The 13,136-nt window shown below is 44.4% G+C and overlaps 1 protein-coding gene across 4 annotated transcripts in view; it reads left to right on the forward strand.

Annotated features, from left to right (window-relative positions):
* ARID1A (AT-rich interaction domain 1A) overlaps positions 1 to 13,136 on the forward strand; it is a 69,504-nt gene that overhangs the window by 28,437 nt on the left and 27,931 nt on the right. For all 4 annotated transcript variants that reach the window (XM_055396970.2, XM_055396972.2, XM_055396971.2 and 1 more), the window contains exon 4: positions 14 to 130. In XM_055396970.2, the coding sequence (XP_055252945.1) occupies positions 14 to 130 (117 nt within the window). The remainder of the gene's footprint in view (positions 1 to 13; positions 131 to 13,136) is intronic.

Consider the following 13,136-nt stretch of genomic DNA (forward strand, 5'->3'; position numbering starts at 1 on the left):
TCTCTTGTTTTAGGAGTTATCTCAAGATTCATTTGGGTCTCAGGCATCCTCAGCCCCCTCAATGACCTCCAGTAAGGGAGGGCAAGAAGATATGAACCTGAGTCTTCAGTCAAGACCTTCAAGCTTGCCTGTGAGTATTTCTGCCACCCTCTAAAAGCTGATGGCGGCAGAGAGAAAAGCAAGGAAGACCAGTTTCTGATTGGATGTTTTGGTGGTATTGAGCTAAATGAATGATGAACTATTCCTTAAATTCAAGCTCAGAATTCTGAATAGGAATTTGTGGCACAACTTTATGGAATGTCTGTTCTGGTTGCTTGCCCAGGGAAGAATATATTTGTGATCTCTGTTCAGAGATCTAAACATGGTTTAAATGGGTTATTTTTGTTGTTGTTTGTTTGTTTTAAATCTTGGGCTCTTAGGCACAGATGCAACTGAGGGACAGAGAAGATGGAAATAATAGAAGCGCTGTCTGCTCTCCATCAAAGCTGAGAAAAAGCTCGGTGTTTTTTGCTTTTTTCTATATCTTACTTTTGAAGGCTAAATTTTTAGGTATTTGTCTTAACTTTTAGCTAGGAGATAGAATCTGGAGTGCGTTCAGCATGGCTTGTCACGTTTGAGTTTGGAGGAGTAAAAGCAGATTTTCTAGTTGTTTTATGTGAATAGGTGCTTTTGTCTAGTAGAGTTTTTGGTGCCAGATGCTTGATGCAGTGTTTATAGAATGGACGGACAGTATCCTGAAAAAGATAGTATGGTCTGCTGATGAAGAGCTTGGGCTCTAGAGCTCTGGATCTGCATTTTGACTCTGCCACTAACTGTAGCCTTGAGCAAGTCACTTAATCTGTCCATGCCTTGGCTTTTTCATCTGTAAAGTGAAACTAAAAGTACCCACTTCATAGAGAGATTAATATTAAATTAGTATAAAGAGAGGGTTGGTGCTTGTAGACCCTCCATAAACATCGGCTCTAATGACCATCATCTTCAAGGGACTATACTCGATACTCAAAGGCAGGTAACACCAACTATTTAATAGTAGACTGGTCCTGGGAGCACTTACCTTTGGTCTTAGCTCTGTCACTACATGTGAGTAAGTCCCTCAGGCTGGGCACAGGAATAAAATGGACTGTCCTGAGAAGATTATAGGTAGCAAACCTTTCCTTACAATCTGGCTTCAGTTAGGAAATGGAAATTCAGCCACAGGTAAGAATAAGATTCTTTGGAAATTTTTATTCTACTTGGATTTGAAGCTTGTCTCTTCCATTATTCTGACTTGTAAGAAAATGGTTTCTGGATCTTTAAGGTAGGAAATGGGAACTCACTTTATCATGAAGGCCCCATGGTTTCCCCTGAAGATCTCTAAGCCATAACCTTAGTAGGACAAGGTCTGTGGAGTCCCTCAGCACCTGTAAATTCAGGCGTCCCGGGCCAGGACGAATCGCCATTGTCAGCTAAAACTTCTGAGACTGTTGACTATTTCAGCTGGGGGTTAGGGGAGGAAGTGTCTGAATAGGCAATCACTCTTGTTCCCTTCTCATTAACGTCTGTTGCAGTCCTCTTCTGCATCCTGAACTTCACTGGAATGTGCTTTTTAACCTGATTCAGTCAGAACTGTGTAACCACTCCCTCATCACCTATCATCTGTGGCTAAATCCGGGTGAGGTACTACTGTAGCAAGAACCCAAATCGGTAGATTTTTGCCCGTGCTGTAAGTTGTGCCTCATCAGAAAGTTTCTGCGTTTCTGGTGGCATTTTGGTTGAACTGCATTTGGTAGGTTTTAGTCCTGAGAAACCTAGCATATAAACACGTTGTCTGTTAAGGCTTGAGAGCCTTATACTGTTGAATCCAAGAGCTTGATTTGACCTACTGAAGTGAAGATACCAGTAGTCCATAGCCTCTTGGACCCAGGAGAGAGCTGTTCCTGGGTAGCCCATCACAAGGAGCGTTCCCAGGTTCAGGCTTCGGCCCCGGTTCATCCAAACAGGTCATTTGTTCTGTAGCAGTAGAAGCTCCATGTGGGAGGTGAACTGGCCGGGTTATTGGCATCTTGTTTGTTGAATTGCTTTTTATCCCTCTGCTACTTAGACAAAGAAACAAAAGGTGGTTTGTTCTTTGAAATTTATTCTGGTTTGATGCCAGATTTGCCTAGCCAGGCTGGGGAAATAGTCACATCTGAAGAAAGGAGAAGGCGGGATTCCCTGCAAGGAGCCCACTCCTTTCTTAAGCAGCTGTGATAAGGGAGCCCTAGGTTCACCAGTGTATCCCTCCACTCAACACGTGTTTGTGTTTGGCTCCAGAGCAGATGCTCTGCTGACCGGAGGGCAGCCCCTTCAGTTTTTTCACATCCCTCTTTCCACTCAGGCACCCTTCCAGCTTAGCCCTGAAGGCATTATGATTGTGACCCTTGATTTAAAGACTCAGTATGGTTTCTGATCCTGATTATTACAAAAATTAGATTTTGAGGAGTTTTTGCTCAGCTATTAACACCAAACCATTTAGTTACTGTTATCCTGATTATGTTATTCCTCTATTTAAAACCTCTCAATTATTTTTGATTAATTTAAGAATAAAATCCAAAATCCTTAATATTACCAAGGCTATCCGTGCCTCCCCACCTCTTTCTGGTTTAGTAAGTCTGGAGTGAGACCTGAGAATTTGCATTTCTAACAGATTCTTGATGCTGCCGCTGATGCCAGACCAAGAACGACGCTCTGAGAACCTTTGTGTGTGTGCTTAGTCACTCAGTGGTGTCTGACACTTGGGACCCCCATGGACTGCAGCCTGCCAGGCTCCTCTGTCTGTGGGGATTCTCCAAGCAAGAATACTGGAGTGGTTTGCCTCCTCCAAGGGATCTTCCCAACCCAGATCTCCTGCATTACAGGCGGATTCTTCATTGTCTGAGCCACCAGGGAAGCCCCTGCAAACCTCTGCTTCATCCTTTTTTGCTTTCTGCCTTCTCTCAGTTTCTATAGGGCCCCATGCCTTTTCTGCTTCCAGGTCTTGCGCACAGTCTTCCCTTTGCCTAAGGTACTTTTCCTTCTGACTTTTCTGTTTATATTTCAGACTACATCTTCAGAATCATTTCCTCAGAAAACCCCTCAAGCTTCAAAATTCAGCTTAAATAATTTCCATGTTGCCTTCACTGACTAAAGGCAGTTTTTATTTTTACTTTTTTTAAAAGCCTGCAATATTTAAGATGTATGAAAAGGTATAAAGAATAATTCTGTGCCTGAGCCAAACCTTGCTGCCACAGGTAAAAGCACCTTATGTAATCCATTGGGATTGCTTCCCCATCCTTGTGCCCAGAGCAGCATTATGCTGGATCTGAGGGTTTTTTGCTACATGTTGCTAGAGCATTTTGCTAATACCTTTGGGTTGTTGGGTCTTTCCCACTAGACAGAGAGCTCCCGGAGGGCAGGCCTTGTCTTCCTGACCTCTGTACCCCAAACAGTGTCTCATTATACCCAAGACCAGTAGTTCTTTGCCTTGCCTGCATGTTAGAATTACCTGGGAAGCAAATGATTTTTAAAACCAATGGCCAGGGTTCACAGAATTCTGATTTGTTTGGTATGGGGTAAGGCTTGGGCTTTGGCATGCTAGGAGCTATGCTGGGTGATTCTGGTTTACAGCCCTAGTAGAGATCCTCTCTAGTCCGGGCTGTGGCGGGCTCCTTTCCTACAGTTGACCGTGTTAGTGCCCGTTCATCTTGTCAGTGCTCATCTCAAGGATAATTTCTGTTACTTATTTCAAGCTCACTGAGGGTCAGACTTGCTCTGTCTTGCTCATTGCTGTCATAATGCTTGTTGTATAATAGGTTCCAACTCATTGAATAGGTACACCTGAGCAGATTCATTGCTCATCCAAACAGTGTATGGCTGACAGGGTACAACTTGACCATATTACCAAATTGTTGTTTTCCCTGCTAGTGCAAGACAGTTATTACAGACTGTTATGGGACCACCCAAACTTCATTTTAAAGGATAAGTTAATTTATTTGTGCTTCCTGACAGTAGCCTTAGGAAGAAGTGGGGTTAGGATTTGTCATTATCTTGTAAAATAGTCTCACTTCACCTTAATATGTTAAGAAGGTTCTTGGGACTTCCCTGCTGTAGTCCAGGGGTCTAGAATCCACACTTCGATTGCAAGGGGGCACAGGTTCAGTCTTTGGTCAGGGAAACTAAGGTCCCACATGCCACACAGTGCAGCTCCCCCACCCCCCCACTGCCCCCGCCAAAAAAATAAAAAGTTCTTGTAAGGGATAGGTGAGCAAATCTCATGGTGTTTCATTAAGTCTTTAGTTTTCTTTATTTGGGGGCGAAATCTGTAAGGGACTCATCTGAAAATTGGTTTCTGACTTTTGGTTATAGTCATTTCTGAGAATGACTTGGAATAGTTGCACCTTGAAAAGCTTCTATTTAAGTGATTCATTCAAGTGTATGTGGTTTCTTTAAGAGTAATGATGGCTTCCCAAGTTTTTCTTACTGATGCCCATTTGTAAATTTACAGGCTTGAAGTTTACCTGGAATAGAGTTGCCATTCAGTGGTGCAAAATGGATATCAGATTAAAAGCTTTAATCTGGGGAAGTTAGTTATGTCACTGCTTCTCAAACTTAGGCATGCATTAGGAATCATCTGGAGATTGATTAAAACACAGATTACTGACATCCACCCAGAGAGATTCTGATTCAGTGGTTGTGGGGTAGAATTTGCATTTCTAGCAAGCTCTCAGGTGGTGCTGTAGTTCTTAAGACCATACTTGAATAGCAGTGATCTTTGGTAGTCCTTTGAAAAGGGAAGAAAAAAACTACTGTACTGGGAAGCCACATGGCAACTTGAGTAATAGTGGTGACTTATGCTGTAGTTTGATTCTTGATGATCTGGAAGGAAGACTAGGTTGAAAATGGGTGACGGAAGAGAGACCTGGGAGAGACAGACTGCCTGCAGCCGGGACCCCTGCAGTTTATTCCTGGGTTAGGGCATCTCTTGCGTTGCCAGCTGTACCCTGAGAACTCTTCGTTCTCTGGCACTCATCACTGGATCCCTTGTCCTTCCTCATTGCCTTTCTGTCGGGCTCCCATTATCTCTCACCCAGTGTTTGTTTGCTATGGAGTCCTGAGCTGTTTCTTTTCTTTCCAAGTCCATCCTCAACATAATCACCAGGGTGACCATCTTTAAAGAATCAAACTTCACAAGTTACACTACCTCTGACTACTTGATTCCTATAGGGCTGTGCCCAAGTGTGACATACAGATTGGTTTGTGATCTGGAGGACTGAGGATATTTCAGAAAGAAAAGTAGGTAAACTCCCTGTCTCTGGAGTAAATTCTGGCACCCCATTTGCTCCGGTTGTTGTATAGAAGGCCTAGATGCATCCGGCAAGGGTTGAACTCCGATGACTTCTGAGGTAACCTGAACTCTTAAATGGGTGATTCTGACTATGATATGGTTGTAACCCTCAGGGATCCTCCTCTGTTTCATTGGTAAAATAGAAAATGTGTGCCTGAATGTTACAGTGAGTGCTGTCAGGGTTTGGTGAAGTCACTGATCTATTTATGTCTAAAGAGTAGAGTGGGAGGGAGATTTAAGAGGGAGGGAACGTATGAACACCTGTGGTTAATTCATGTTGATGTATGAAAGAAGCCAATATTGTAAAGTAATCATCACTCAATTGAAAATAAACATAAAAATGTAAAGTCATAGAGGGGAGACATCATGGCAGAAGTTTAATTAGAATGAACTAGATACGGATGTCTTGGACGGGGTGGAAAGGAAAAGTGCTGTGCTGAGGCTCGCTGGGGGTGGGGTGCAGTGTGGATGACTTCTGGGGGGCTGGTCAGGATCAGGCTTCCTAAGGTGGGCAGGAACAGGAAGGAAAGCTAGATCACAGGGGCTGGAGCCCTGGTAGGATAAGTAAGCCACTTGGATCTGATCTGATAGGCCTGCAGATACATAATTAGGGCAATAACATGATGAAGGTAATGTTTTAACAAAAATGACCCACTGGTGTGTAATATGGTTTGGAAAGGGGATAGTCTCCAAGCAAGAGGATGAGTTAAACTATTGAAATAATTCTAGCGTTCAGTAGAGTTCTACTCCTCAGCCTCATTTACATAGCTACCTAGTTTTAGTTATGAGGTGCTCAGGAAAGAATCTGTAGAACTGGGATTAAGTGGATTCTACTGGCTGAAAAATATAACAGTCTTGATATACCAGGTTTGGGGAGGGTGGGGCTCTCATTGACAGAAATAGAAGGTTAATAGGAAAACTCACCTTTGAGGAGAAGTTAAGTTTCATACAATGAGATGTCTAAAAATGCATGTTTCATTACTAGTTGGAGTTTAGGAGGCTGAAACTCAGGTAAGAGCTGAGTCTGGGGAGAGTTTGAGAGTTGTCTGCATAGTGGTTAATAGTTAAACCTCCCAGGCCATGCAGCGTGGAGTGAGGAGTCATATGGCACGCTGGACTGTGCTTGGGGGTCACTGAGTAGAAGCGCCCAGCACATGACTGGAAAGGTTGGAGGGGGCCTAGGGTTGTGTCATATTTCTGGAAGCCAAAGAAAGGGACAAAGATGGTCTGCATCTAATGTATTTTCAAGGAACCTCAAGTTGAATTTGTCATGAAGCAGTTTATTGGGATCCTTCTAAGGTAGGGAGAGGCCCTGATTTCTGAGCCTGGAGGGAAGGAAATGAGTAAGGGAAGGGTGTAAAGGTGAATAGGACTCTTGAAAGGCATGCTCAGAGGAGTCAGCTGAATTGGCCGGAATTCCTCAGCTTCATCTCAAGATCCATATGTGTATAAAGCAGATAGGGTACAAAATAATGAAGTTGACGCTGGGGTGTGCAGTTCAGTCACTCAATCATGTCTGACTCTCTGCGACCCCATGGATTGCAGCACGCCAGGCTTCCCTGTCCATCACCAACTCCCAGAGCTTGCTCAAACTCATGTCCATCAGGTCGGTGATGCCATCCAACTGTCTCATCCTTTGTCATCCCCTTCTCTTCCTGCCTTCAGTATTTCCCAGTATCAGGGTCTTTTCCAATGAGTAATTTCTTCACATCAGGTAGCCAAAGGATTGGAGCTTCAGCTACAGCATCTGTCCTTCCATTGAATATTCAGGACTGATTTCCTTTAGGATTGACTGGTTTGATCTCGCAGTCCAAGGGACTCTCAAGAGTCTTCTCCAACACCACAGTTCAAAGCGAAGAGGAACTAAAGAGCCTCTTGATGAAAGTGAAAGATGAGAGTGAAATTGCTGGCTTAAAACTCAACATTCAGAAAACTAAGATCATGCCATCCGGTCCCATCACTTCATGGCAAATAGATGGGGAAACAATGGAAACAGTGAGAGACTTTATTTTCTCGGGCTCCAAAATCACTGCAGATGGTGACTGCAGCCGTGAAATTAAAAGACGCTTGCTCCTTGGAAGAAAAGCTATGACAAACTTAGACAGCATATTAAAAAGCAGAGATATTACTGACAAAGGTCCATATAGTCAAAGCTATGGTTTTTTCCAGTAGTCATGTATGGATGTGAGAGTTGGACCATAAAGAAAGCTGAGTGCTGAAGAATTGATGCTTTTGAGCTGTGGTGTTGGAGAAGACTCTTGAGAGTCCCTTGGACAGCCAGAGTGTTAGGAAGATATAAACAGGCACATCCTCCAGGAGTTAACAAGAGAAGGGAATCAGGGGCACTGGGTTAGCTTAAAAGGGACACTATATCTGTGACCGAAAAAGTCTTAGAGGCTGCTATTGAAGATCTAGACCATACTTGCTTGCTCTGGTTGGACAGGAGTGAAAGTTGTTGATGCCAGGAGTGAAGTAAATAGAAATAAGATTTTTAATGTCAGTTAAATTATCGAAAGGTATTCTTTTATAGCTTGAGTTTCCAAGCCCTCCTTTACATTTCTACTTAACAACAGGGTACCTACTCACACTCAAGCTTTACTTCTGTGATGTTCTCAGATCTTGAGAGCTTGGGTTATAGTGATCTGGAAAGAGAAAATGGAAAGGAACTCTTACAGAATCTGAATCTTAAAGGGCAGGTGTGAGGCGGAAAGGATCTTCAGCCATAGTGAATCCTCCTGGAAGGGCAGGAATTGAAATGTACTGAGTTTAATAATCACTTCTGTTTTACATAGTAAACTAAGGGTTGGAGTTAGAATATTTAGCCAAAAGTCTCAATTCTTTGTCATTTATCATTTACTAGATTTATCCTTGGAGAAGGAAATGGCAACCCACTCCAGTGTTCTTGCCTGGAGAATCCCAGGGACGGGGGAGCCTGGTGGGCTTCCGTCTATGGGGTCACACAGAGTCAGACACGACTGAAGTGACTTAGCAGCAGCAGCAGCAGATTTATCCTAAAAGGAGGAGTGTAAATGGATATCCATTTCCCTTTCTTCCCCCAGACCTCCCTGTGATGGAAGCATAGATGAGTTGTGAACTGAAGGGACAGGGAGGAAGTGGGAGAGGGAAGGTGGTTAAATCTATAGGTCAGACCTGCTGAAGGAGCTCACCAAGCAGGGCATCAGCTCCAACAATGAAAAGTTGACGAGAATGGTTCTTTGGTTCCCTTGTGTTGTATGGGAGCAAGCCCTGTTCTGTGCCTTTTTTCTTAAAAAGTGTTGTGATTAATGGTGAAACTGTAATCAGTCAGATCCTTATTGCTGAGGAAAATGTGTTCCATTATCGAGCAGCACAGATATTACCTGGGAGCTTGTGAGAAATGCAGATTCTTGGGCCCTACACCACCTTTATTGAATCCAACACTATTAACAAGGTCTTCAGGTGATTCATGTGTCTTAAGGAAGAGTTAGACCCTGAAAGCTGGGTAAAATTTGCAAATGAAATATCTTGCCAGAGACTCTGTGTATGTGTGTGTGTGCACGTGCATGCACGCACATGCAAGCGTGCTCAGTCTTGTCCACCTTTTTGTGACCCCATGGACTGTAGCCCACCAGTCTCCTCTAATAAAGGTTACTATGTCTAGTAAACTAGTTGTTTTGTGTGTGCTCTGGGAGCCCTGGCTCCCTGTGCCTACAGCCCAGAACCTATTATGGGGCCATCTTCCACTCCCAGCATGCCTCTGCAACCTCATCTCTGGCCACTCAGGGGTGCCTTTACGCTCCTCACAACTCCTGGTCCTCACAGAGCCACTGTCCTTTGGCTTAAGGTGTGTGTGTCATCTCTGTTACTCCTCCCCCTGCCACTTTTTTTTTTTTTTAATGTCCAACAAAGTTCTACTTGGGCTTCAAAACCTAGCTGTGAAATACCTTCTCTGGGACTTCTTCCCATTTTCTTCATGTTGGTGTAGCATTATGCTGGTACTTCTGCTTGAGCATTCAGACCTGTGTCTAATTACCGGTGTTAGGCAAATCTTAGTAAACCTTTGTTGACTAGCCTGTAGGTTCTTACTACCTACCTGAGCTTGGGGACCTGCTTTTCGTTGTCTAGGTTTATTGGTGAGGGGTAGAAGTGACAGAAATTCTCTAAAAGCTTAATAAACTGGAATGTTTGAAGGATTTAAGTTTTATACTATGTTCCCTTTTGTTACCTTTTGTGGTAAAAGGAGGCAGGACCAACAGGTTTTGCCTAGGTTTTTGATGGCTTATTTTTTAAGGGATAACAGAAATGTCACTAGCAATTTTGGTACCCAGAGAAGCTGAGCCATTCTGAGGTCAGTGACCTGTTTTCTTTATATCTGACTGTCTATCTGTGCTCGGTCCCCTTGAATTGTAACCCAGGTGCTCTTACAAAGTCTCAAAAAGGAAATCACCACCCACTCTGTCACATCTGCCCAGAGTGCTCAGAGCCGCATGTGCCCTGTGCAGGTAGCCATCGCTTCTCTAGAGCGCTGGTGCTCTGGCAGGACCAGCCAATCTGCTTCTGCACCTTAGCCCCACTGCTTCGGCCTTGCTGCTGCCTGGCGCCTGCTGGGGCCGGTGCTGCCTGCAGCAGATTCCTGTATGCTTGTTCCTGGGCCCGTTTCCTGTTTCTATTCTAGTTGCTGGTGGCTCAGCTCTGCTTCCTGCCTGTGTGTCTCACACAGATTCCTCTTGCTGGAACCTTTTGTTTTCTTCAGAAAACTTCATTCTGAAAACTAACCGAGCCTTACCTCTAGCGTGATGGCTCCTGGGCTTAGTTAGCATTACTGAGGACTGGTGGGAAATACCCCGTCCCACCAAGCATGCCACTTGAATTTGACCCTGTGTTTTCAGTTTCTCCCCACTCCTGCTGCAGGAAGCTGGTGGTTTGTTACTTCAACCAGAAATTGGTATAAGAAGATAAACTAGGATCTTGTATGGGCCAAACGTGTCTTTGGTCATTAGCTTTGCAGGGCTGTGCCCTGGTTCTTTACCCCCTGGATTATGTAAACATATTTCCTGCTTCTGAGGAAGACAGTTAGTGCCCCCTCTAGCCCAAGCCCAGAGAATACTTATCTGGGGTTGGGCAGGTAATGCTACCCTCAGCAGAGTAAAAGCTTGCAGAGAATATAGGGATGGAAAGGAAAGCATGTGCTGACTCAACCTTCCATCTTCCATGAGCCATTCAGCTCCCCCCCCCACCACAGAGCTTAAGAGTGGGAGGGAGAAAGTACAGGAAGATGGTAAAAAGGGAAGAACTGAAGGAAGTTGTCCTGGACAAATGTATTTTAAAGTTCTAGGCTTCCCCATCTTGCCCATTTTTCCTCAGAAGGCTCTGACTTAGGGAATATGCTTTGTGAATAATTTCTTCTTCTTCACAGCCACTCTTCATGTCATCTGACAAAATTGTATCAGATAGAGTGGTTTCTACACTGAACCTAGGCCATACTAAACCCTTGGTGGTTTAATAGAGAAGGATTTAATATAGCAAATAAGGCTTGAAGATTGGTCAGAGGATTGAGGGAGCATGCCTCTAGGCTTGTCCTCCGGGAATTAGGTTCTAGACCTAGATTTGAGCCACCAAGGGAACTTCCACTTGTGAGCCACTGTCAACTTGAGTGTTCTCAATCTGCTATCCAGGGATCAGTAAGCTGGAATCAAGCAGCAGCAGCTGCAGCCACCAGAACTAGCACCCAGTTAACTGGAAGATGAAACCAAAATGTTCCTGTAGAAACAAGTGAAGGAGACAGAAGTATGGTCACTGCCATACTTTGATCTAATCTTGAGTCTGATTCTAATTAGCAGAACCTGAATTATAGCCAGAAGCATCTGCAGGGGGATTCTGGGAAATGTAGTTTTTTTGCTTTTTAACCTCTGCAATTAGGAAGAGCAGAGTGGAGGCAGCATGAGCTACTCCACAGAATATTCACCACACTAACACAAACACCATCATCCCCCTTCACCCCGCACTTTACATATGCGAGAACCGAAGGCCCGGAAAGGGTAAAGGACTTGCCTAAGGTCATTCAGTAACTGAGAACATGGGGTTCCCTGACTTCTAGCCCATTGTTTCTACTATTAGACCCAACTCCTATAAAGGATCTGCAAAAAGCTCCTTTAAGAGAAGGAAGAATGCCATATTAAAAAGACAGACTTTGTCTTCCATATTTTTTTCTCTTTGGAGAAAGGGAAGGAGGTGGGATGGAGAGGTGTGAGACTGAGACTTCTAGGCAAAGGTAATGATACTGTAGCTTCTGGGTTTGGGTCTGCTCCCCAGGAAGATGTAGGAAGCATTTATTCTGGAAGGAAAAAACCTCAAAAGCTCGAATTTCTTGAATTTCCTGAGTCAACATATGGATGAACTCAGTTGCCTTGGTGATAGTGGCTTTCCTCCATCTTTATCTCCTCTTCCTCTTCTCTCCTGTTGGTGCTTTTACAGTCTTCTGCAAAGCTGTTTGGGAGATGACCTCAGTGAGGTACCTGCCCTGGTTCTGCCATTGTCCTCCTTCAAGAAGACCAACCAAAATCCAAAAGCTAGCCTCTAGGTGTGGGACTGCCAAGCTGTGTCTTGTTTTTCTGGGGAAGAGGGTGAGAAGCAGTGGAGGGTGAGAGGGTATCTTGGGCTTTTTGAACAAAGTTCCCCTAGCAATGCTGTCTTTACAGAAACCAGTAGGGGCCCCCTGTAGCAGAGTCAGAATCTGGGCCCAGAGGGGAGGGCCCATAGGTGTGGAGCTGTGTTAACATACCTGATAAATCAAGCGTAGAATCAGCTCTGTTGTCTTTTTCTCATATTTCTAAGATATTTGGCTTTCTACCTGAAAGCTGTGATGAAACTGGTATGTGATCTAGGGCTGTCCCTCTGGGGGCCACTGCTTGATCTCTTGTTCTGTCCACTTTGGTGGCCAGAACCTATTCCTCCTCCTCCTCACCTGCTGTCAGCATGGAATTGTCTGGTATTGTGACATAATCTCTGATTGCCCTGAGGCGGAGCTCACCTCCAAACTGTTAGCTTGCTTCCCATTTGACTTCCCAAGGGAGCTAAGAAGCCTTGCCTTGTTGAAGGTGGGAACTGGGCATTGAAGGCTTAAGCTGACAGCATATCTGTCCCTTCCTGAAGGCCAGCTTTGATGTGGGAAGAATACTGAGTGTTGTTTACTGAGATGAGAGAAGGTAATTTGCTGATAGTTGGGGGAAAGGTAGAAGAGAAATCGAGTTCCAGATAGCTTCAGAGGATCTGTATTCAGAGGAAGTGTCACCAAGAATATTTGCCATTCCCTCCTCTCCCTCCCTTGTCTTCTACCTTTAGGACTTGACTATGTCTTTCCCTACATATAGAGTTGGTTCTTTTGGTTTTAAAGCCCTTCAGGGTTGATGGCTGTCTTTTCTGGTTTAAGATTCTATCCATTTCTCACTCAGATTTGTTTTCTTCCACTCCCCTCCCTCTAAATTTTTGAATTTTATCTAGACCTGTAGGTCATGGTAGGGAAGACCACTGGCAGATACACATTTAGAGCTTTAAATATCAAACCAAGGAGGCCACCCAGCCCCCCAGACCTTGGTCTGCACTGTGTTCAGCACAGTGCCAGCCTCACCTTCCCCACTGGCGTACGCCACATCCTCCTTGCTCTCTGGTTGCTGTTTTTCTGAGGAGCAGCCAAAGGAGCTGGAAGCTCAAGGCAGTACCCCTCCCCCTTGCACTTCTCAGACCCAGAATTCTACTGTGTTTTCTGTGTTATTTTCCTGTTCCCCTTTTCCTAGTCTCCTTGCTCAAGTTCAAGGAT

This window comes from Moschus berezovskii, chromosome 2 (assembly GCF_049115385.1).
Source record: "Moschus berezovskii isolate FMDL1 chromosome 2, NW_MosBer_1.0, whole genome shotgun sequence".
NCBI classification, from domain to species: Eukaryota; Metazoa; Chordata; class Mammalia; order Artiodactyla; family Moschidae; genus Moschus; species Moschus berezovskii.